This window comes from Manduca sexta, chromosome 18, assembly GCF_014839805.1.
Source record: "Manduca sexta isolate Smith_Timp_Sample1 chromosome 18, JHU_Msex_v1.0, whole genome shotgun sequence".
In the NCBI taxonomy this organism is placed as follows: domain Eukaryota; kingdom Metazoa; phylum Arthropoda; class Insecta; order Lepidoptera; family Sphingidae; genus Manduca; species Manduca sexta.
In genome coordinates this window covers 7,812,878-7,837,621 of record NC_051132.1, presented here as the reverse complement: position 1 = coordinate 7,837,621, position 24,744 = coordinate 7,812,878, and the positions used below count along the sequence as shown (strand labels likewise).

General features: G+C 33.8%; 1 protein-coding gene across 1 annotated transcript; it reads left to right on the top strand.

Annotated features, from left to right (window-relative positions):
- The first annotated feature begins 1,117 nt into the window (after positions 1 to 1,117).
- On the top strand, positions 1,118 to 23,463 carry LOC119189689. Its single transcript, XM_037440055.1, has 5 exons — positions 1,118 to 1,430; positions 18,749 to 19,216; positions 19,757 to 19,924; positions 21,049 to 21,184; positions 21,663 to 23,463. Exons 2-5 carry the CDS (start codon positions 18,991 to 18,993, stop codon positions 21,796 to 21,798), a joined length of 666 nt encoding a protein of 221 aa, XP_037295952.1. The 5' UTR covers positions 1,118 to 1,430; positions 18,749 to 18,990; the 3' UTR covers positions 21,799 to 23,463.
- Positions 23,464 to 24,744: the final 1,281 nt, after the last annotated feature.

Sequence of the window (24,744 nt, the reverse complement as noted above, 5' to 3'; positions counted from 1 at the left end):
TACGCAGAGAAAATAACACGCAAGGCTGCCAACTTACTATAAATCTGCTCTTTTCTAGGGACGTTCCTTATTTAATCGATATTATCGATAATTTTGTATCGACAGCTTTATATCGATAAAAATTGCTGACCATAAATCTTACACTGGTATAAATTATGATTGAATTTAGAATATTAAAAATTAAACGTCCACAATTTTTAATAATTCCCTTTATTTAATTAGAAAATACACAATATTATCACGTGAATTTCTTATGTATAAATTGTATAATGTTTAGGTCTCCTACTTAGAAATTCATAACACTCCAGTTTTCCGTTATTTATTTCCAATTTTATATGGAAATTGTCAAATTCGATACCTTACAGATATGATCTTTTTCCGTCCAATCAACAATTACTATGATACAATTATTGCAAGGGCAAATTCATAGATTTCGCACGTGCCTTTTTGATTAGGTTACTAAGCATAGAATTGAAACTCCATAATCTACTTTTATGTAATGTTTTAAATCATAATATAAATTTTCTGTTACCGGTGTGGATCAAGTGGATACTTAGCCATAAATATGTTTGACTTTGGATACTTTTGTATGCCACAAACCTCACATTTTTATACACATTAATTCTTTTCCCTATTCTCGCACACAAAATAAATAAACTACACAAATGTAAACAGAATTAGAGTCAATATCTCGGAATAATAAGAATCACTATCTCGTAACACACACTACACAAATTCCTTCAAGAAGAAATATACACGAAACGGAAAAGCTGGCTCAACTCAACATATTCGACATAAAACTTAACTTATTATTGAACATAATCACAATTATACAATTTTTTTGCAAATAAACTTCAACAATGACAAATCTACCGTCAATAATGGCGGCAAATTATCAACTATCATGGTAGCCAACATGCTTTAATTTTTTTTTGGATTATTATGTTGGTACAAGATGTTACGATGGACGTCCTTTTGTCAACCGAAACTAAACTCTATGTAACTGCATTAAGATATATAATCATTCATCATTACACAAAATGTTCTAAGTGTCCACCCCCTGTCTGTGGTAGTATGTACTGGTTCTACTTTCTAGTGTCAATTGCGTTGTCAGTTTATAGTTGACAATCTTTTTATTATGTAGTCTGTGGTTAGTGCCGTACTGTGTTATGTGTAGTAGCCTGAATTGTACGTGCTAAAATTGTGCACACACGTTTGATATTTTTATATCTATCAACTTTTTATAAAGTGTATAGTACCGTGCGTTTATTAACATAAAGTCATTAAAGTGTTTTTCAAAGTATTTATCTGTTTGTGCAGTTCGCAACCATATTCATACGTGTATGGTAAAGTGTGTAACACGAATATTTTTTTGTGTTAACAACTAAGCATCCAAAGTTGAAAGTTATGGAATAAGGCCTTGCTAACAGGTAAGGATTTTAAAATTTAAGGATAACAACTTTTTACAAAAGTTAATGAAAGAATAAGTCATTAAAAACAGAGACGTAGTTCCGAGTTCACAATTCAAAATTACGGTAAAAGCAAAAAAAATGAAATTAGGATGTTACAAACTTTTGCAAGTTATCTTTTGTTTCTAATTTTCTGTTTGCTTCTTGAAATTACATTAATTTAAGTTAAGTTGGTTAGTAAAACTATTGGAGGTGCCACGGGCATTTTTGTAAAAGTAATGTTTATACATACTTTTGTGTCGAGAATACTTTGAAAACTTTCCTGTAACTGGTAACATGTGATTACTACATGCATTTTGTTTTTGAAAACAACCTTGACTCTTTTATGATCAGCATAGCATGTGAAATGTGCATCAACCTCATAATATATGCATGTGAATAATTCTATAAATCACAAAATCTTAAAGTGCGAAAAAAAGTTATTCTATTATGTGCAGCACATATTTAAATATGCATACCCTTCATGCCTTTGTATCACAATAAAGGTAGCCAGAGGTGCAACTAGTGCACTCGAATTTTGCAGAGTATTGGTATTCTGTTACATGATGTGATAGGAAGCAAACCAATTGCCATATTGAACATAAATTCCAAGCTGACACTGAGAAAAAAGGTCAATATCACTTTGTACCTAGAATTCGGATCTTTGACTGCAAGATGGTAGTCTTACTGTGCAATACATTACATGCAATACAATAACTCCATGAGGCAGCTTTAACAAGCAGAGATACACATAACAACATATTATGGTTATCTAAAACATAAGTCTTACTAGAATTTAAAGCTAATATTCAATATATTGTAGCTTTGACTTCTAAATTTGCTTGCCGCAGTACTGGCTTTTTATTAAAGTTTTACTGGGCAATTTTCTGGTATTAAAAGTAGCCATTAAAATTCAATGCCTGGTGTATCCTTGTGCTAATTTTTATCAGAAACCATCTAGGACTTTATGCATTTCTTACAAAATTATTAAAATCCAATATCTGGTAAAATAAATGTATAAGTTTAGTACAATTAGGTACCACTCTTCACAAGAGTGTAAAAATATACATAAAATTGCTAGAAAGATATGGTTTTGTTTTGTTCTACTTAGGTCACGCTATTTCTTCCATTTTCAGCTTGATTATTCATGGTCATCAAATATGATTCAGCACATTAACAGACAATATTGCCTCCATTCTTCAATAACAGTTTTATGTTACACTAGCTTTTGCCCGCGGCTCTGCCCGCATTTTAAAGTTTTTCAGGCTAAAGTTTTCCGTTATAAAAGTAGTAGTTTCCTGGGAGCCCGATGTTCTTCCCAGGGTCTAAAACTGTCTCGATACCAAATTTCATCTTAATACGTTAGGTAGTTTTTGAGTTTAACACGTTCAGGCAGACAGATGCAGTGGGGGACTTTGTTTTATAATATATTTTTTAGAACTTTTTAAGAGGAACAATCCCGTCATACATCATTGTTGCATAACTTTAACCGTTTACGCAGCGCACACAATGGAAGCTCTCAAAACTAATAAATTTTCCCCGTTTTTGCAACATGTTTCATTACTGCTCCGCTCCTATTGGTCATGGCGTGATGATATATAGCCTATAGCACTCCAGGAATAAAGGGCTATCCAACACAAAAAGATTTTGTCAGTTCAAACCGGTAGTTCCTGAGATGAGCCATTACTACTGCGCTTCTATTGGTCATGGCGTGATGATATATGGCCTATAGCACTCCAGGAATAAAGGGCTATCCAACACAAAAAGATCTTTTCATTTCAAGCCGGTAGTTCCTGAGATTAGCCATTACTGCTGCGCTCCTATTGGTCATAGCGTGATGATATATAGCCTACAGCGCTCCACAAATAAAGGGCTATCCAACACAAAACGAATTTTTCAGTTTAAACCGGTAGTTCCTGAGATCAGCCATTACTGCTCCGCTCCTATTGGGTATAGCGTGATGATATATAGCCTATAGCAATCCACGAACAAAGGGCTATCCAACGCAAAAATAATTTTTCAGTTCGAATCGGTAGTTCCTGAGATTAGCCATTACTGCTCCGCTCCTATTGGGTATAGCGTGATGATATATAGCCTATAGCACTCCACAAACATAGGGCTATCCAACGCAAAAAGATTTTTTCAGTTTGGACCGGTAGTTCCTGAGATCAGCCATTACTGCTCCGCTCCTATTGGGTATAGCGTGATGATATATAGCCTATAGCAATCCACGAACAAAGGGCTATCCAACGCAAAAAGAATTTTTCAGTTTGGACCGGTAGTTCCTGAGATTAGCCATTACTGCTCCGCTCCTATTGGGTATAGCGTGATGATATATAGCCTATAGCACTACACGAACAAAGGGCTATCCAACGCAAAAAGAATTTTTCAGTTTGGACCGGTAGTTCCTGAGATTAGCGCGTTCAAACAAACAAACAAACAAACTCTTCAGCTTTATATAATAGTATAGATTTTATCTTGTGTTTTAGTTATGTATTTCTTTAAGCTAAATAAACTAAACTAAAATCTTTTCTTACATTGCTTCATTGATGTAGACGGTTAAGGTGTTCAGAGTCTGAAGTTTCATTCACATCATGGAACAGAACACATGTGGCAAAAAGTAAGCGCCCTGGATGCATATCTGGTTATAAAGATGTAATGTGTGTTTGTTTTGTATTTCACAAATAATTGTAATTTAAGTTATTTACTTTAAAATGCACACCATTTTCAGAGTAAGCCCTATTTCAACACATATCAAAGCAAGAAATAAGTTCTACCTTGGTTTCTCTATTTTAGGAGCCAGGTGGTCAGTGCCCGATCGAGAAATTATCAATTCTGCCAAATACACATAAGTCGTTTTGATTTTTTTCCTATTAAACAATTAGACCCCACTGAAAAATTTACTCATACTAGGCTTATGATTTTCTGCATGTTGTATAATATTCATGAACTAGAAACCTATAACGTTACTTAACAGTACCCATAAGCATGCGAGATTTTTTTATTGTAGAAACAAAATGTTACATATAATATTTACAGACAAAACATTTAGAAAGGGATCACATCGTAAATTCTACTATTTTTATTTTATTAGCATGATCCTTTTACCATGAACTTTATTCAAAGGTTACAATTATCATAAAGTTTGGATTTAAATGTTATTATTAAGTTACAGTGTTAGCATTTTTTATCACTAAGTTAATAATTAGTAGCTGTACCCGCGGCTTTACCCACTTGATAACTAAGTGTCAGAAAGTTTTTTCTGCGTAAATCCCGACTCACAACATTTTTTACAACCACGCAACCTCTTTAACAGTTATCGTTATAGTAATATATATTGTTATAGTTTTATAACATTGTCTTTACAGACAATTTACATAAAACTGTAATATACTATTAACTTAGACCTTCCTCATGAATTGCACTATCTTTTAGGAAAAACTGTACAAAAATCTGTTCAGTAGACTTTGAGAAAATCAATCACATACAGACAGACAGTTTTTTGGGACTTTGTTTTATAATATGTATAGATATTTGGCTTTAATTATGTTGAATATGTAAATATGCTCACATTGTAACAATATTGATAAATGGATTGATTTGAATTTGATGATGAATTTTAAATGTAAAAGGTGTTTTTTAAATTGAAATGACTCACAAACTGTATCAATACTTATGCAAGATCTAACGGTAACCCTAAAATTTAATGCTATACATAGTTAAAGACTACACATTTATTCACACAATTAAATAAATAGTATCAAACTTTCTCAGTAATATTAATTTTAGCTATTTGTTGTATCTACCACTTATAAGTATTGCTTATAAATCATACTAGGTCCCAATTTGATGAGCCATTTAAAATTACTGAAGAAAAAGACATCAGTCTAATTATGGATGTATGCAGTATCTACGGTTCTAATAGTAGAGCTAGCCCAGTACACAACATGGAGGTAAACAATCGAGCGTCGTTTATTTGTAACGTATCTTCCCACTTCACACGCATCTTGTGTGCTGAACTAATTAGCGCTGGGATGGAAAGTAAGACGTATGCAATCGAAGAAGCCAAGGTTATTAACATAGTATTAGTGCTAAAGAAATAACTTCATATATTTAAGTATTATACGGCTAAAAAAAAACCCTGTCTGTCACATAATATACTGCATGTATGTATTGCTCGCAGCTTTGTTAACCTTTGCCGATCTGAAAGGTCCATTCTGTATTTGTCGGAATTAAATGTAGCCTGTTTGTCCAGGACATGGTCTATTCCTTTGCTGAATTTCATTAGAATTTGTTCATCGGTTTCTGGGCTAACTTCCAACAAACACACAGTAAAATGTGCACCCAGCAAATTGTCTGAAGTAAAATTAGTTTTGCGTCATCGTATGGACTCCTAACATATAGCAATAATAAAATTCATTCAATTTGAATATTACTCGGAATTTGTTTAACAGACAAATACTTAAATCAATTATCATATATTTCACGCTTTACTCGCGTATTGCGAAACTTATACAAGCCAAATTTTCTTTAATTTATCTAATATTATATTCAACAAAGGCAATTCAGTTAGCAGGTCACGTACCGCGAGTGTTAGAAAGTGGAAAGCGGTTACAAACGCCCATAATAAACACCACGTATTGAGGAATTAAGATTCCTCTTATGGTCTTATTGCGCCTCGTTTTTGTTATTGTCGGAAGTGATTAGGAATGTTAGAAGTTTGTTTTATTTTCTCGAATGGTTGCGAAGTGATCAGTTCTCGTCGCGTTGCGATGTCAACGATAGTTGTGTATCTTTTGGTCTTTGCTTTATGGTCATACTTAGGTATTTATTTTATTTGGTAGGTAGGTAGGTATTTATTTTATTTATTTTGCGCCATAACTTATAGACTTATATATTATTAAAACAATCTCAAGAACAAATATGTAGTAAGTAATTTTTCTATCCAAATCGTAAAACGCACCAAAGACCTACATTTTATTTAAAACAATGCTATTGTATGAAAGAAAACTGGGTCAAGATTTTATCATTAAAAAAATCACTACATGCATTTAGTTCTAAGTAATATATGGCATAACAGTAACTGTCTATAGATCCACAATAATTATATATAACGTTTTAAACCATGGTCGACAACGTAAACATAACACGTGCACGTTGTTAATTCAATTAATTGATGGTTGTAAAGTTGTTAGTGATTATCATTAGTATTAGCATTAATCTTTGCCAATTATAAAACAAGTCTCAATGAATATTTCCTTAATTGCGACTAGAATTCGGCTTTGAAAGTTTGATCATAAATAGGGAATAGATGGAGAGTAGACGTTTTTTTATAAATTTTATATGGCATTAGAGAGAAGAGCAACGGCGTACAGTAACTTTGATCAAGTCTGCTACGGAAAAATCTATTATTAACTAGCCAATAGATATAACAATTATCATCAAGAGATCGACAAAGCTCGTTAAATAAGGATGAAAAAAGTAAAAAGATAGAGCTGTTTATTAATTCCCGTGCTATTGCGATGTAGTCGATAATTCATTCATCAAGTAGACAAAAGCCAGTTAAAAACTTGAAATTAATGTAGGTACAGTCTGCAGTAATTACCTCAGGCATGGCAGCCATCCTATTGTTCCATCCGTCACACTTGCCAAATTCTTGTCAACGAGGCAAACGTCTTCTACTTCCGATGTCGTAAGCAGGCTCAGAGACCGGGTTGCGTATATTGTCCATTGTGAGTTAACCATTGTTGCTAGAAAACCAATTTGTATTAGATATTTATGACGCCGAATAAGGAAGCGAATAGTGGAATGGATTCATTGTTAAGTCTTGGGAAATAATTTGATATATGATTAAAAGAGATGACAGAAGTTGATATACACTGCGGGAATCTTAATCCAGGTTGTAAACATTGTTTCGTAGTTGAAATTACTGCACTTTATTGAAATTATTCCACTGTAGGTGTGTGTATCTTCCAATCTGTGTATATTTCTATATGGCCTAATTGAACATGTTAAGTAGTTATAAAGTTCATAAAAGAATCATTGGATCATGAATTTACACACCTTACATGCTTTCTTGCTTATAATGAGAAATACTCGTATAACCAGATTTGTTTTGAGAAGCAATGTTTCTTTAAATGTTATGAAGTTTACAAATAGTTGGAAACAAATCATACTAAAGTTTTCCTGTTTTGCAAGTGGATTAAAAAAATATTAAGCTTAAAATCACTGCATTTGTTTTTAATCGTCTTCTAAAGTCCTTCGAAATGATGTCATTCCAATAATTACGTCATTAATTTCATCGTTTAATCGAAACCATTTATTAATTATAGTTTCATCACTCAAAGGGACACGCAATATGTTTTTGAGAATTTTTTAGGGTTTTATGAATAATACAACTAACTTCTTTAGTTGTTTGTCTGATTGGTTTTATAGCCAGAATAATGACATAACGTCAGTTATTGTTCAGATTTTTTCCAATCGCCCACATCATCTTGTATGTTCGTATTCAAGTTTTATGTGTATGATATACTTGTGCCTTTTGGCATTCAGTAAATGAGGCAATACAGGAACTATAATAAGTAAAACGCCTGTAACTGTTCGTTTTGTTTACCAGTGACCGCTGATTCGTTTATTGACCTCTCGTCATAGCATTGCACTTTTTGTTTTTAAGGGCACTGAACCGACCACAGTATACAAGTGAAGGATGGTTTTAAAGCAAAAACTTAAAATATTTTGCTGATATACTTCGTAACAATGAACTTAATAATAATAATAATAATAATAATGTTTATTTATTATAACAAAGTTGTCATTTACAATAATTGGTCGCTGGGGTCTCCTTTTAAGCAAGAGTGCCTGTATTAGGAGACTCCGCTCTTCCATAATTTATAAATAGTTACTTGCAACATTTGTTTTTTTTTTTTTTTTTTTATATTGTATGTATATAAAAAAATACAATTTTAACAGTTTTTATGAGTAATTTTGGAATTCAAAATCAAAACATTATGCCGTGATTATTATGTATAGTGCATGTGTGTTTGTGTGTGTGTGTGTGTGTGTGTGTGTGTGTGTGTGTGTGTGTGTGTGTGTGTGTGTGTGTGTGTGTGTGTGTGTGCGTGCGTGTGTGTGCGTGTGCGTGTGCCATTTATCATTGTAATAGGTTTTCCACCTCCTCGTAAGAGAGTGTGATTATCCAATTTTTTATAATCTTTTTACAATTGTAGTAAGGTTTACCGTAGATATCCAGCTCTTTGTGTATTATGTTGTACAGTTTCGCCGAACGTTTAGCAAACTGTATATCTGCAAAAGTTGAATTTGATTTTGGTATTTTGCAACAGTATATTTCCTTCTTGTGGTTCGATTTTCTTGTTCATAATGCAAAGTTTTGTGTTTCCTTAGTACAATTTGTTGAATATATAATTTTCTGACTGAAAGTAGATTACTTATTTTATATAGAGTATGTGTCGGATAATAAACATTTTTATAATACATTATTTTGATCAAGGAACGTTGGGTACGTTCTAGTTCAATTAATTTCGTTTTTGCTGCGCCACCCCAAACAGGAATACAATACGCCAATACGGACTGCACAAGTGCAACATATATATCATTCAGGATATTTCTTGAGAGATTAGTGTCACTGGCTCTAGTGGTAGGAACAACATGGCGTAGCGTTTTAAAGATCCATATCAGCTTTCTAATACGGCTGGCAACTTGATCAATATGTGGGTGCCAAGAAAGTCTTTGGTCTAGTATAACACCCAAGTATTTTGTATGTGTTACTCTATTAATTCTTGGGCAATCACAGGAGCTGTTTTTAGCGTTGTTACATGTATGAATTGCGATACTAAAATCCTCACTTGGTAGCATCCGTTTGGTTATGCTAAAACATACAAAGTTTGTTTTTGAGGTGTTTAGTGTGAGTAAGTTTCTTTTCAGCCAAACAGCTATTTGAGACATTCCAAGCTCAGCACTACGTTGCACATCACACCAGGAGTTTCCAGAAAAAATTACAGCTGTGTCATCGGCATATGAGAAAATTCTAGCATTGTTAGCTCGCATATTACAGAGGTCATTAATGTAGATTAAAAATAATGTAGGGCCCAAAACACTTCCTTGAGGGACACCATACAGTACTTCAGCCTCGCTACTGATGTGCTGTCCCAGTCTAACCCTCTGTGTTCTTTCTTGTAAATAATCTTTAAACAAGCGGAGCGGTGTTCCCCGTATTCCAACTTTTTCCAGTTTATTAAGAAGTATTGGAACAGAAACAGTGTCAAACGCCTTTTTTAAGTCTAGAAATACTGCCATACATTTGCTTCTCTTATCTAGTTTTTCTATTATAGTTGAACTCAGAGCGATAACGGCGTCCTCAGTTGATTTTCCTTTTCTAAAGCCTAGTTGTGCGTCAGATAGTATCCTGAATTTATCTAAATATTTAAGTAGTTGTGTATTTATTATCTTTTCGAAAATCTTAGATATAGCAGGTAATATAGATATGGGCCTGTAGTTGTTAACATCGTCTCGGTCCCCATCCTTATATATGGGTATTATAGTGGATTGTTTAAGTGGTGCCGGGAAGACGCCTTTATCAAAGCATAAATTGATTAAATGGGTTAGAACTGGTACAACCAAATGCCTTGCATACTTTAAATATCTCGTTGTGATGTTATCCCATCCGGGAGAACTATCAGTTTTCAAATTCATCAAGATTCTATCCACCTCGCCCACGTCTGTTTCCAGAAGCACAAACGAATTAGGCTGTATAGGAATATCATGATTTTCAATATTATGGTAGGGGTTATCGGATTCAGGTTTGATTTTTTGAGCTAATTCCCTGCCAATATTTGCAAAATAATTGTTAACGTAATTCGCTGAATCAACTGGAGACGTTGCAATATTCATTAGTTCTATGTTTTGTTTTTTTTGTTTGCTTAAGTAGGTAATGTGTTTTATATTTTTCCAAAGCTGTTTATTGTTGGTAACAGATTTAGAAAGTAATTCTCTTTCGTATTTTCTCTTAATTTTTTTGATAAGATTGTTGCAAAAATTTCTATATCGGATATATGTGACTTTTAAAATTTCATTATGTGGATCTTTCTTAGTTTTCTTTTGTAGATTATTACGATTTTTAATACATTTTAGAATGCCTGGTGTAATCCAAGGCTTAATTATACGTTTGCTGTTTGTAATACTTAATGTTGAGTAGTGTAAGACTTAATTTTCTATGTCTGCCCCAAGCGGTATTGTTATGTCTCGTTTGAAGGACGTTGTGATCACTGAGGCTTTATTATCTACTAGCTTCCGCTCGCAGCTTCGCCCGCGTGGATTTCGGACTTCAAAAATGGAGTCGGTCGCGAACGTTCGAGAATGTTCGTTTTACGAAGCTACTCGCTAGGTGATTCGCTAGCCTCTAGGTGCCAAGCAAGCCGCCTGCCTGTGCGTTCGCGACCTTATATATATACAAAAATAATCCTTATAGCATGATTCAGTATTCACGCATGATGGCTTATTATTAGCGTATTTCATGTATAACTTTGGTGTTTCTATACCGATTTCTATGATTCTTTTTATGGAATATTTAATAATGTTAACTTTTTAATTAGGGATGACTGAGAGTGTTATAAACGTAAGAGTAGACAAATATAATGAGAAAGCTTCGAACTGCTAAGCTATCGGGAGTTACACGTGTTATTGTGAGTCAACCATAAAAGATAGACATATGCTGTCGTGGGATATTTTTACATAATTTTAAGGAGAACATTTCCGTCATACATGATTTCTGTGTAGCTTTAACCATGAAGGTTGCACACGCGACGGAAGCTTAAAAAATGGAGTAACTTCTCCCGTTTTCCCAACATTTCCCTTCACTGCTCTGCTCCTATTAATTGTAGCGTGATGAAAAGTATACTATAACCAGCACAGGAGTATGACAAATAATTATACCAAGTTTCGTTCCCCTGGGCATTAAGAACCAGTAGCATCAATGTGGTCTCATGCAGAGTAAGTGTTGTGAATATTTATGGGCAATCAAGGCGTTTACAAAAAATGTAAGCCACGTTTCCTTTATCGCCCATTATCTCATTACATTGCAGCGGAAGTAGAGAGTGAAAACACCACCGTTTCTAAATCGAAACTGTCGAATATAATGAGCCGTCGTCACGGGCGTCGAAAGTAGCCAGTGGTCAATTTCTAAACGATTAAACTAAAATTTTTGTTTGGAACCGAGCTCCATCTTCATTGAAAACGATTATCAAGGGTCATGTTTTTTTTCAATTGATTGACGAAATGAATAAGCCGCTTGTTTGATGGTGTCACGATTGCACAAAAACAAACAAAACAGCAGAATTAATGCATAGAGGAGACCCTACCACAACGTAAATATAATGTTTTTCGTTGTCCACATTCTGATATTTGATCTACACTGTCTTTATCAGAGATAGTAAGGTCAATTTATTGAGCTAGGATAAAAAAAACAATTGTTTGCCGACCATTTACAAGAATTTCATATTAGGTCAAGCTTAATTTTCTAAAGGTTTCAACTGACCTTTAGAACTAATCGGGCTCATGGACAAAATAAAATTATTTTAAGTTCTTAGTGTCGAGGTTTTTATCCATTTTTATTGAAGAAACAGCATTATAGAAATTGTTCCCGTCGTCAATCCAAATTCTTCACGGTTATGTATATCAGAAGAAACATGTATTTCCTTGAAAAATGATTCAGATTTTTAAATAGGTACATAAAGTGTTACATGACATGTAATAAACTCAGTTACACAATAAAACCAGATTGTTTTTCGGATTTTTTAAATGACATCTGGATTCTGGAGGCGCAGCACAAGATATCTAAGAAGTTTATTCAACCCAATGTCGTGACAAGCATATTATAATAACCAGCTATAAATTAGGCGAATAAAGACAATCAATAGATCCGGCCTATACGTCGCGGAGAAATTCCTTGCTACGGAACACGATTGATAATCACGATAATATTGTAACTCTCAAATCTCAGATGACGTTAAAGTTAGATTAATATAATTTTCATCACTACAATAATGTATTTCTTGTCATTCATCGTGTAAATAAATTATAGCTCTATTCCTTTAATAAGTATTTGTCTGGTGTATTTACAAATAAGTTTCTGATGACGTAGGTATGTATCATTTAGAACAATGCCACGAGAATACCAAAATCCAGCACATGTCAGTAGATCATTGTTGACTTGCACACTACACTTATAGAAACCGTTTTCTACGCTACCGCTTATAAACAGTTAGCTATAGTGCAATTATCAGCAACTGAACCGCGTGGTATAATTCCAAGCGGTTATTTAACCAGTGGTGTGGTTATGTAATTTGTGTCTGAGCCTTGATTTTAACTGGCTAGTTGCAATGGAACTTGTGTGGACGATTTGCGAACTTTCTACTTAAAGGTTGGCATTTTATTGACCTATGAAAATAGCATTCTCTACATACCTAGTTGTATTGTAGAAGATAAGTCCAAAAAAGGAAATTCTCAACTTGATTACTCTGTCAGAGCCCATCTCGTACAATAAAAGGATCATAAAATTGTTAATATTATCAAAATAATCAAAATAGTTCCTTCGAAAATCCTTTATTGTCAATGTCTTCTGTCTTCATTATCTTCCTTTTATATTGTAGCATGAGCTACTTAATACTGTCTGCTTGGCCACTCTCTTGAATGACACATTTCATAAATTAATGTTAACATTCATTCTTTTTTAGCCGAGAGTATGACTAAGTTCTAGGGTTAAGCAATAGCTAGAATGCAGGATGTAATATCGGACTGCCTAGATCGTTGGGCTGAACGGGTACTTTGAATTTGCGACATGTTCTGATGACACACTTCAGGGAGTGTATGTTCTTTTATGCTTATAAGATGTATTTTATAAGTTACAACGCATCTAAATTAGTTTTACTTTGTAGAATAGCTTGGTGGTTGAAATTATAATTACTAGTAACGTAGTGTATTATTATTATTTTTTGTTTCGTGTAACTATAACCTTTTAAACTTAGATCTAATGGATAATAAATCGGTGTTTGGATTGAACTTGTTTTTGAGGACTGAAGAATGAAGGAAATCCAATAAAAATATTATGCGTACGTGGTCAAGCATTTAATTTCCATTGACGGTAATTGTATTTATTACTAAAAATAAAAGTGAATTACTCTACACATGAACAACCACACAAATTTAACTCGCAGCTAAAAACAACAAGCCTCGCGTCATAAACTAATAGCAAATAATATTACAAATTCTTTCGAAAATGCATAAAAACTTGTTTTAAAAGTATTAACTAAACGGCTATTGGTGAAGGTCGGTTGGTATCGATTAGTTTCACGTGCAACCGGACGAAGGATCCGATACGCTTGATGCGGGGTTTTGAAATTTTGTGGTAAAAAATAAGTATGTACTTGGTGTTGTGGTTTGGTCTCACGAGTGTCAAAGGTTGTGTGAAGAGATCAGTACAATATAACGCTTGTAGTAGTTAAGGCAAATAAGGAGATGGCAGAGTTCTGATGTTTTGGGTAAAGTAGCATATACTATCTATATTACAGCGGTTTCCAGCTGTCGACTACCGAAAAATGTAGAAAAAACTCAACAGCACGCATGAATAATTTGAGCTGCAGTAACTATAATAAACAATTCAAGGCATATTTGGGTGGAAATGCTTTACACCGTCCGCAACAATTCTTACCAACACCATCAACTGGTTGCTGTCAGTTCGCGAATGCTGCATGCAGCTAGAAAATTACTGCATTACGTTAATCCGCTTATTTCATATTATTGTAGTTTATTGATAATTAAGTAGAAGCATCATTATATTTTTTTCAATCGTCTCGTGTTAACATTGTATTTGACCGGCATTGTGATTACTATTAAGCACATTGTGGTCAGTAATCACTTTGTCGTGACATGCTAAAAAAAAAAAGATGCTACAACACGATTATAATATCCAAGCGGCTACAGAGACAGTCTGATTTCATTTATATGTTATACAAGTAAAAAACATAAATGTATTTTATAATGTTGAAAAGGGTAGATATACTAAAAACTTGCAATGGTGCCAACTCAATCATTTGTTTTATTCTCAGTCAGTCATTACCTTCAGTACTAATCCCAGCTTTAAGCAAGTTCTCCGACTAAGGATTGAGACGTAATCCCTGATTTATTACCGAGTAATAGTCCACGGTGTTGTAGATTAAGACCCCTTAAAATTAAGTTTGTTCGAGCTTAATGAGGTGTTTACACCTTTAATGAAAGCATTGCTTAAATGTATTATATAAACGATATTATGAAATTGGTAATGAATTAATTTGGATTTACCGTACCGATTCGTTTTCAATTATTAATTTTTTCTTGTGAGAAAGAAAGAAAAAACCTAGCTGTAATATTTTTGCTAACGTTTACAGTAATTAAAAAGAATTATTATAACAGATAACGGGAGCAAATTCCCAGAGTGAGTGTATCTAATGAATAAACAAGATCGGTAACTTGATAACATTCGTAACACAAGACAAACTAACTATCTAGTAATTTGAGAGCAACCTGTTCGTTGTCTGCAAGGAAACAATCTTAATATTTCTTCCGCGTGGCGTGAAACAGAAACCGAGGAATGAACGATTAAATTATAAAAATATAATTACTGTAGTCGTGTGAATGACTTGTCTTTGTAAGATTCTTATGAATTGGTCGCAGAAATGCAATTCTAACTAAAATGACCTTTAAATACTTTTTTGTTTTCAACGAAACGATTGCATCAGAAGATGACAGCGTTTATTAACGTCGACGGGAGTTGAAAAACTGCAACCAATTGCTTTATCAATGATGGCAAATTATTTTAGGGTCGCCAATTCAATTCTATATTATTTCGAAGGATAGCGTCTAGAGATTATTCAATAATTATCGAAATTTTCATAAGCTAGCGTGCTGATTTTGAAAAGTTTGGTTTTGCTGTCCGCATTAGGGGATCGAATAACCGTACCGAACTAAGCCATTCAATTTACACGATTAAGTGCAGTAAACAAGGGGCTGCAAAATTTCATGCTTCGTTTAACCGTGTTTGTTACATTGGGGCTCGATGCTAACATATGGGCCGGCAGATTGTTCTGACTTTGGCCATACTAATTGAGAAGGAAAATTAAAACTTTGAAATTTGAAAATGTTCTGCCTCAGTAGTTCAAAATTTCAAAGATTTCTGATGAACTATGACAAATTTGCAAAGTTTAGAATGTTTAAATCGCTCCTCTGTAAAGTTGTGTTTTTGCACTTGTACTAGTATACGTAGGAGCCGTCGAATTTAAACACGCGTAGATAGGGAATATCCAACATATGTGATAAAGGATGAAACTGAATGAATCAACCTTAAAAGATTAGGTAATAAAGTGCCAAACGGCTTAAAATTTAAAAAGAGAATGCAACGTTTAAGTATGACATTAAGTCAAGAATTAAAAACCATGCATACATACATTTTCTACGTTTGGGATTAGACTGACGAAATCAGTAACACCAATGCGTGATAGTGTCATTACTTACGTCTTTAAATTCAATAAGTGGGAGACATTTTTCAATTTAACATTTAACTACCGGATTTAAAGCACATTTTACTGATTCCGGATTGTGATGACGTAATTTACAACTCTGAATCATAATTATTAAACCTGTTTAATGGTAACGTAACTGACCGGCATTTCGTAGTTTCCAATGGTGTTATGTCGTATGTTTATATTATGTATTGTAAACATTCACACTTAGATAGTTTAATCGTAGTTCATCCGCATTTCGCCAACTATTCTGGCCCATGAGGAAATACAGTAGCAATTCGCCAATATCGGGCATAAATTTGAAAATGACTGATTTTGGGCAAAATACCCTAACATCGCTTCCTCCAATAGGGAGATCGAATATGAGGACCCAACTCGGTAGCAGTACTGAAAAACAACACAGTCACATATAAAAATAGTTGGCTCCAATAAGGTGTAATCGTATGTAAAATGTTGTCAACATAAGCAGACGACCCCGGACTATTGATGTCATAACTAACAGTGACCTTCACAACGTTAGCATGGGTATGTGATGAATATGCAGATGTGCGTGGAATCAGCCAAGCGCAGCGCGCCGTGACCGCTCGTCCGTCCGTTACGGGACCACTGCCAAGGTTCCTGGAATCTATGCAGATGCCAGTTTATGCAGGAAGAGATAGGTTCATTTCAACTGCTTCTAGTTTTCCTTTGACTAATTTATGACTCATGTGACTGGGAAATAAAATTCTTTAAATTATATTTCATTTCGTATTATAAAACAATTTACTGTAATTCATACTTATTTACGTTGTTTAAGAAATATAAGGACCAATAAAATACTTGACCTTATAATTTAAAAGTTGTGAAATGTATCGGGCCTTTAAATGCTAACATTAAAATTAATAGCATATATTCAGAAACCACCATAATTATTTACATTATCCATAAACGATCTGCAGGCCGATATCTTTTTATCCACATTCCGCTGCGTTCCGTTAATCGATAAGCAATTAAATTCAATATCGATACATACTTTCCCACACTATCGATGTGCCACTGTTACAGTTAATATTGAATATATACATGCCGTGATCTTGAAAGGTGGGTGAAAATGCGGCCACAATGCTATGGTTATTATACGGATTTTGACCACATTCGATTTGTTTCTAGACTTCATACACGTAAATAGACTAAACTTAATTCACCGTCAGAATTCCTAGCAGTAATTAAATTAATAAAAAATATTGACTATTTTCTAATTTTCTAATTACACAAAAATGTCAAAGACTATATATACGTACATACTGTACAAGTATTTCCTAAAATGTATATATTTGTCGCACAGTAAGCATTCGGACAATGCAATATCAACACTTCTCAAATGCAAAGTAACTGTAACAGATATTACGTAATCCATTCACTTACATAAAGGAAAATGGTTAATAAAAACAACATTTAAAACGAACAGCTTGAAGAGTAAATTTAAATTGTATGTAGTCTGTATGTATTGTAAAATTTTATTGATGGCCTTTGTTTAATAGTTTTGACTATAACACCATTGTGATTCAACGAAACTAATCTATCGATTTACCAAAACAAAATCGTAACTAATTGAAAATATTCGAATAGTTTAAATTCAACATTAACAATACTTTCATTATACAATGTTGATTACACAGCTAATTAGAGTCGCCTTTGTCTCGGTGGATTTTCTATTTTATTAAATAACTTTTGTAATAAGCTAGATTATAATTCGTAATGCGGGCCGAGTAAAATCGGTAAAAGTTATGCCGTGTCTCATCTAATCAGTTCGTAGTTTATTTTTGCTTTCACCAAATTTATACTTTTTAGTCCTAGTTTTTTGGAAATGCAGTCCGAGTGGCTGTAACATTAGCCTTTAATTTAGACTTTTAGAATAATTATACTTATGGTGATTAAAATTACCATCATTAACCTTAAGTACCTGTAGTACTATTTAGGTCGTACTGTAGCATCAAATTGAATGAGAGGTACCTTTGCTGGACTTTATGTTATTTTTGTTTATTTATTTATTAATAATATGGTCATTTTCTTTCTTTAATTTTATTTGTGTAATGTGTCTATTTAAAATAGTGCCAGCAATAAATCTTTCATTCTTAATAATTGAATACGTGTTAGTAGACGCAAGTCCCTTTGCAGTTTTAGTCGGCTTGAATTAAAGTCCACTATCTGGCTGTTTTTTCACCGGTCTTCGGACAATAGATTACCCAGTCAGCCGTCAGCCAAGTTGCATAAAATGAATACCATTGTTTTCATTGCAGCTAACTGCCTTGTCTACTTATGTAATATAAGATCACGTATGTGTTCCCTTATAAGATGGCCTAGTGCACTGCGGACAAGGTATAGTGCATATTAGAGAAAATTTTGTAAACATAAAAAAATATTTTCTGGTCAGCCATTTTTATTATTGTCCTTCATTCATGAACAAGTGTAGTAGGAAAGCACAAGTGCAAATTATATATTACAATATTCTATACTGCAATTAGATAATTTAGGCAAAACAGCTGACTACTTACTTTTAAATCGATTACGGCTTTTAGTTCTTACGAAAGGGACATGCATGAGTTATTTACTTTCTGTTAACCAAGTGTATCTAAATCTGATACGATACACAAAGCTCTCATAATTTTCTCTCACGTACATTATTATTTATTTATCGCTCAATTGAGTAACAAACGAACTTGACTTTACATAATTATCTTTCGCTTGTTACAGATATTTCTTCAACACCGTGAGAGAACAGCGCAAGAAGTCAAACCGTAATGGCGAATAGGCGTCAGTAAACCAAAAAACAATGAAGCAGGCGCGATCCCACCAGTTGAATAGTTAGAAAACGACGTAAAAACTCGATGATTTGGCGCGCAAATTGTTGAAATAGACAATGTGATTAGCGATATCTGGCAGCCAATGAAACACGTCGCGGGTGAAATTAAAGGCTGAATTTATCATTATTCAAGATGAAATTGAATTTATTCAAACGGTCGATGATATTTGCGACCTTTTTTGGGTCATGTCTGTGTATAGCTTTAATAGTAGCGTCGTTGGGGACAACGCATTGGATAGATGCGCGAGCGCATAGAACGCACAGCCTTCAAGTATCGGAGGGGAGGATTAGCTTCGGCCTCTTCGAAGGTCGTAAGGAACTGAACTACGGTTACGGGTGGAGGAGCTATGATTTTAGTGGTAAGTGGTATTTAAAAAAAAAAACAATCTTTTATATCGTCTTTATTTTCACTAAGCTTAGCTCACTACTGAACGTTCTAAAGCACACAACATCTTGTACAGGTAAAAAATAAATTGTAGCGCCTTACATTTTAAGTCCATATTCAAATACAAAGTACAAACAAGCTTTGTTTTGCGAAATGAAGCAAGTTGTACAATTCGAACAATGATAACTGGCTCCGATTAGGATCTAGTCTAGTTCCATATTACAATATCGTGTGGCAACCAGGGTTGTCACAGAAACGCAGGAGGTTTAATTTAACGAAACATTAAAAGTAATATTGGAAGATTAATAGGAATTTTAAGCATTTTCATGTTTTAAAAGCACAGGACAACCAGTTGTTCTTTGCTGCTTTTTTCGAAAAAGTATTTTACTTTTTTACTCTTTCTGTGGTGTTCGCTATCCGGGCGGATACAAATGTCCCACACCCAGTAAACAAACTGTGATGACTTATATCCCCTTGAATAATGAAGGTATTCAGTAATAACATCTGTTTCCAGTAAAAGCCGGAACGCACCCGGCTCGTCGCTGGGCGTGGTGTGGCACCGCGGCGTTGCTCGGTGCGGCACTTCTCTGCGCTGGTGGGTCATGCATCCTCGCGGTACTGAGCTCAGCGGCAAGAGCAAGGTGCTCACCACGCCCTCTGCTGGCAGGGAATACTCTCGCTGGTAAGTATGTGTAAACATCACAAGAGGCCATCATATCTAGAGGTGCCTATGACTAGAGTTTGGGATCATAAACCTTACACATCCTCTAGATATAAACTATGACTGTGTTTTGTGAATTTGAAATTGATGTTTTGTTTTATTGTATTCTGATAAAACCAATGCATGCAAAGGGACTAAAAATGCATTGGGCTCAAGATCGCTGAGTCCTAGTAGCAAAGATAATGGCGAAATAGCTGATATCAAAATTGCTTTGTGCTACAAGAGACAATTTAATATTAGATGATATTTTGAAACAAATGGTTGCGTGTCGCAAGGACTGTTTTGCATATAATAAAATTGTAACTTTATTAGAGCAACAGAAGCCAAAAGAACAGTTTTTAGAATGTTTGTCAGTATGTATGTTTGTACACGTATCAGGAAAAAATTTGATTGAATAGGGGACCGTCCTATGCTTGATTTTTTTACATTATTCTATATGTAATGGTTAATAATACGAAATGTGAAAACTACATAAAAATTGGTTCAAAAATGAGCTAGTCATTCATATTTCAAATATTGTAATATGCAGAAGTGGGCACGTTGTGGGGATATCGCTTCACCTCTTTTTTTTTGCATGCGTCGTAATTCCCGATGACGTCAAATGGTTATTTCGTCTCTTTTTTGTTTCTTGTTACTTACCCCTTCCACCGAAATTCAAAGACTTATAACTTGTTGATTTTTTACCGGATTTCAATAATTCCTTCTGTAGTATAATTTCTATAACGTAAATATTTGATAATAGTAAAGAACAAAAATGAGTCCGGCACCCTATTGAATGCAGTTTTCACCGATGCATTGCTCGAGGTCTAGTTTAAAATATAGGCTCTGTTTTACCCCGAAAACATATAAAACAGGACTTTTATCCCGGAAAAAGTTTTCCAGGCAGGCGGAGCCGCGAGCAAAATTTATCCGCGTGAAGGACTTTTCCGGGATAAAAGTCCCACTATATATTTTTCCGGAATAGAAAGTAGCCTATAACCTTCCCAGGGTCTTAGATTTTGAGAAAATCGATAACATCCAGACAGACAGTAAACGGAACTTAGTTTTATAATATGTATAAATATAATCAATGTTTCTGCTTCCAGTACTGTTCACTTTGGGAGCGATAGCAGTATGGTTGACAGAGTACTTCCTTCGGCTGCAGCACAACGTCATGTCCGACGAGGATCTGGCTGACACTTGGTCTTCCAGCGACATGGCCGACCTTGGACTCTCGTTTTGGTAATCTACAACTTACCTATTATTACATATTATTAACTAACTGTGAATAGTCTATACATAATAAAAAAATTTGGAATTGCTGTTATGTGTAGGCTTAGAATTGCATCTTTAAGGATTCTGTTTTTCTACTCTGGCCCTAAAATTGATTTCACTGCACGTGATTCGTGCCCTTTGATGCTCTGTACAATTAATATGCTGATTACGATTTCTAGGCACCCGCCTAATTATATCTAGCTTAAAAACTGGAGCAAGTTCCTTATGCGATTATACTCGTTGAAAAATTGTAGGAGATAAATCCTAGAAAATGCTTAAAGAATCCGTTGTAATGGAATATACATATGACAATTATGTCAAAAGTTGAAAGATATCTATCATCAATCAATACTCAATATGGACACCGCTTCCCTTACCACCAAGGAGGAGTGAAGTCGCTTTGCTATTGTCATATATAAAAAAAAATTAAACTTCTATTTTCCAGGTTGGTGGTGGCGGCTTCGTTATCAGCACTAGTGAACGACGTGTGCGTGCTGGTGGCGATGGCGGACGGCCGCGACGCTGATACCATCGCACCAGCGCTAGAGGAGAAAGTCAACGGCGCGATAATGCTGTACTAATACTCAAATGACCCTTCTAGACGAACTTGATCATATCGACTCTTTATCCTTAGGATCCTCGATAGCTATATTTCTTTCTGCATGTTATAGAGGTTATATTTTTACATCTGAGTACTTCTCAAAATTGAATGTCCGTAACGAAATAGTTTTTCTATGAAATATTGTTACGAAGATTTTTATGTCGTCTGTCTTTTTTTTTGTTCATTCTATCAAATAATATATAGAATGAAGGTATTAAGACAAAAAAAAAAACAATAAAAGTTAATAGCATTTCATAAAAACTATTCGTTACATACATTTATTTTGTGATATTTTGCGTCTCAAAGGAGTTATAACTCTGAAAGAACATTCCAAGAGATTATTATATTGTGATCAAATTGCTGAAACATTCCTTTTACTCGAGATTTGATAATGGTTGGAAGTACATAACGCGTATCAATGATATTGAGTATCTTTTTAAGACGCGTAATTATAATTAATCTTTTACAAAGGTCAGTAACTATTTAAATATCTTCTTCTTCCTGACTTATGTTTAATTTTGTTCATTTATATATACTTTTTTCAGTGTAGAGGACTAAGAGCCTGTCTACAATGAGTAGAGGAGGCCTATAGTCTGTGAACAATATAATTAAAAAAAAAAATCGTACGACAAGATGAATTTTTTTTTTTTTTGTTAGTCAATATTACTACTATGAACAAACAACTTGGAAAAGTACACAATACACACGTATAAAAATATATTTAAAGTTTTTTTTTTTATTTTTTATATGTCGAAGTATTTCAATGATTTCGAAAGTGTTTTCTGCAACACTTCTGATAGAAATGTGAATGTTAACGAAGGCTGAATTAGCTCATAAATGGTTATAAAGTATTTTTATTGTGAATAATCCGTCCATAATAATTAGATTAAGACTAAAAATATTTTAAGAATCATAGTACATTCATACTAACAGTTATTCGAAGAATAATACCATATTTTTCGTGAGAAGTATTTAATTTATTTTATAAGTACATTGCATTTTGCGTTATTTTCTAATTTATGAAAATATTTTCTCTTTTAATATCTGCAATTTCCTTTTTTCGTTTACTATACCCGTGCTATGTACTAGCATACTAGTGTTGAGGTTACACTACCTAATAGTTATAAATAGATATCGGACGATAAATTTGATGTGATGTATTTGAAATTAGTAAATTTCGCCTTTTTTAGGGAATGAAACTCTGAATGTAGAATTTTAGTGTCATTTTGATAATGCTTATAATCCGAGGTCTATTAATAAAAATAAGAACAAACAGCAAATCACGAGCGAATTACTTTCTAAGCATTAAGCATAATAATGTAACGATTTTATAAATATTTTTGAATAATTCTCGAGTTCAAATTTGTTTGTAAGCTTAAAATGGGTATCAATAACTCTAATAACATATCCTTACATTTATTACCTCATTGACAATAACGATTATATAATATAGCTATATCAATGCCTATTATAATTTAGACTATTTTCGTCCCCGTCCAATTCTAGGGAAAACTTTCAATTTGAACCTTAAGCATGTCGCTTTAGGTTGAAATATGATTGATTACTTTACCACCCTACTAATGATCTATATGTTTGTAACTGTTATTCAGTTTTCTCATTGGTAATAAATATTATGCGTAGTTTATACTAGCAGTTTATTGCGCACATACTTTTGCGCTATAACATCACCTGCGTTGGTACAAATCAGCCAGGTGGTTGATTTCCGTGAGATTAGCCGCCGTGGCCACAATACGGTTCGGAAGGATTCATTGATACTAGCAACTTTCTGCAGTAATATATTGCACAAGAACTTTAAGGTGAACACTAAAGATAGTTCAATAGATACACACGTGTCTTGCTGAAAGTTCTGCAAGTTTAAAAAATTGCAGAAGTTAACTAGCCATCATTGTTTACATGGTTAAATAGCTTGCAAGTCAGCTTCCGCAAGTTTTTTTAGGTAATCTTAACATTGCTTTACTGTAGTGAGAGATGTTTAACAATCACAAAGCAAACTGCGAGACAAAATACTAAATATGACACAGATGGCCTGCATTTATTGACTCTTAATCGCATGCGCATGATTTTAATTATTTTTGTAGGATAAAATTCCACGAACCAGGCACACTATGTTGCAAGTACAAATTGCATTTTGCAACACCTGGCTCAAGTCGCCTTATCACACGCTAGAATCTTTGCGGGATAGTGAAGTTTTGTGCCCTTTAATATTATATTTTATATCAGAACAAACAATGTAACTTAATTTATTTGCTCATTAATTTTGTATTAATTGTGTAGTTATTTTATTTAGCTTTTAAGTGAATACTCGTAGATCTGTATGTTTATATGCCACAGATTACAATTGTGTCTCGTTTTGTATGTGTAAAAATCTTGAGAATACTTTGGAATATGAATGGTTATTAACTATACAATTCATATTTATATATTATCCTTCACCAGTCGCCACAATAGGGTATTTACTATGTTCGATTTTATTAATTATTTTACACAAGGGGCGCAAGGTCTTTTCTAAGGTGGGTACCTACCTTTGCTCCCTACCTACACCCATGATTATATCTGACGCCTTAACAAGGCACTGACGTATGAGATAGACATATATACATTTATGTTTAGTTAGTAAGTTAGTATACTAAACTGGTCTTGATACATTTCGTCCAAAGTACAGCACATTTTAATATATTAGTCGTGCCATTAGTTTAGGCTTTGTGTATTTTATATGTTTTTGTAAATTTATTTTTAATATGTACTTGATCATTGTTAACGTAAATAAATTACTAATGATTTTTTGTGGTTGTTTTTTTTTTCAAGGAAAACACATGTTTTGAAACGCTTTGTAACAAAAGGTGTGTTATAAAGTTTTTTTAAACCTATTAATACGAGAGAAGCAAGTCGCTCACTTGATGGAAAA

Bases quoted from the DNA above. Each gene is read 5' to 3' on its own strand.
- LOC119189689 (XM_037440055.1), top strand. From the start codon at position 18,991: ATGAAATTGAATTTATTCAAACGGTCGATGATATTTGCGACCTTTTTT. The intron at 19,925-21,048 runs GTAAGTATGTGT...TTCTGCTTCCAG, and splicing joins GGCAGGGAATACTCTCGCTG to TACTGTTCACTTTGGGAGCG. The intron at 21,185-21,662 runs GTAATCTACAAC...TCTATTTTCCAG, and splicing joins GACCTTGGACTCTCGTTTTG to GTTGGTGGTGGCGGCTTCGT.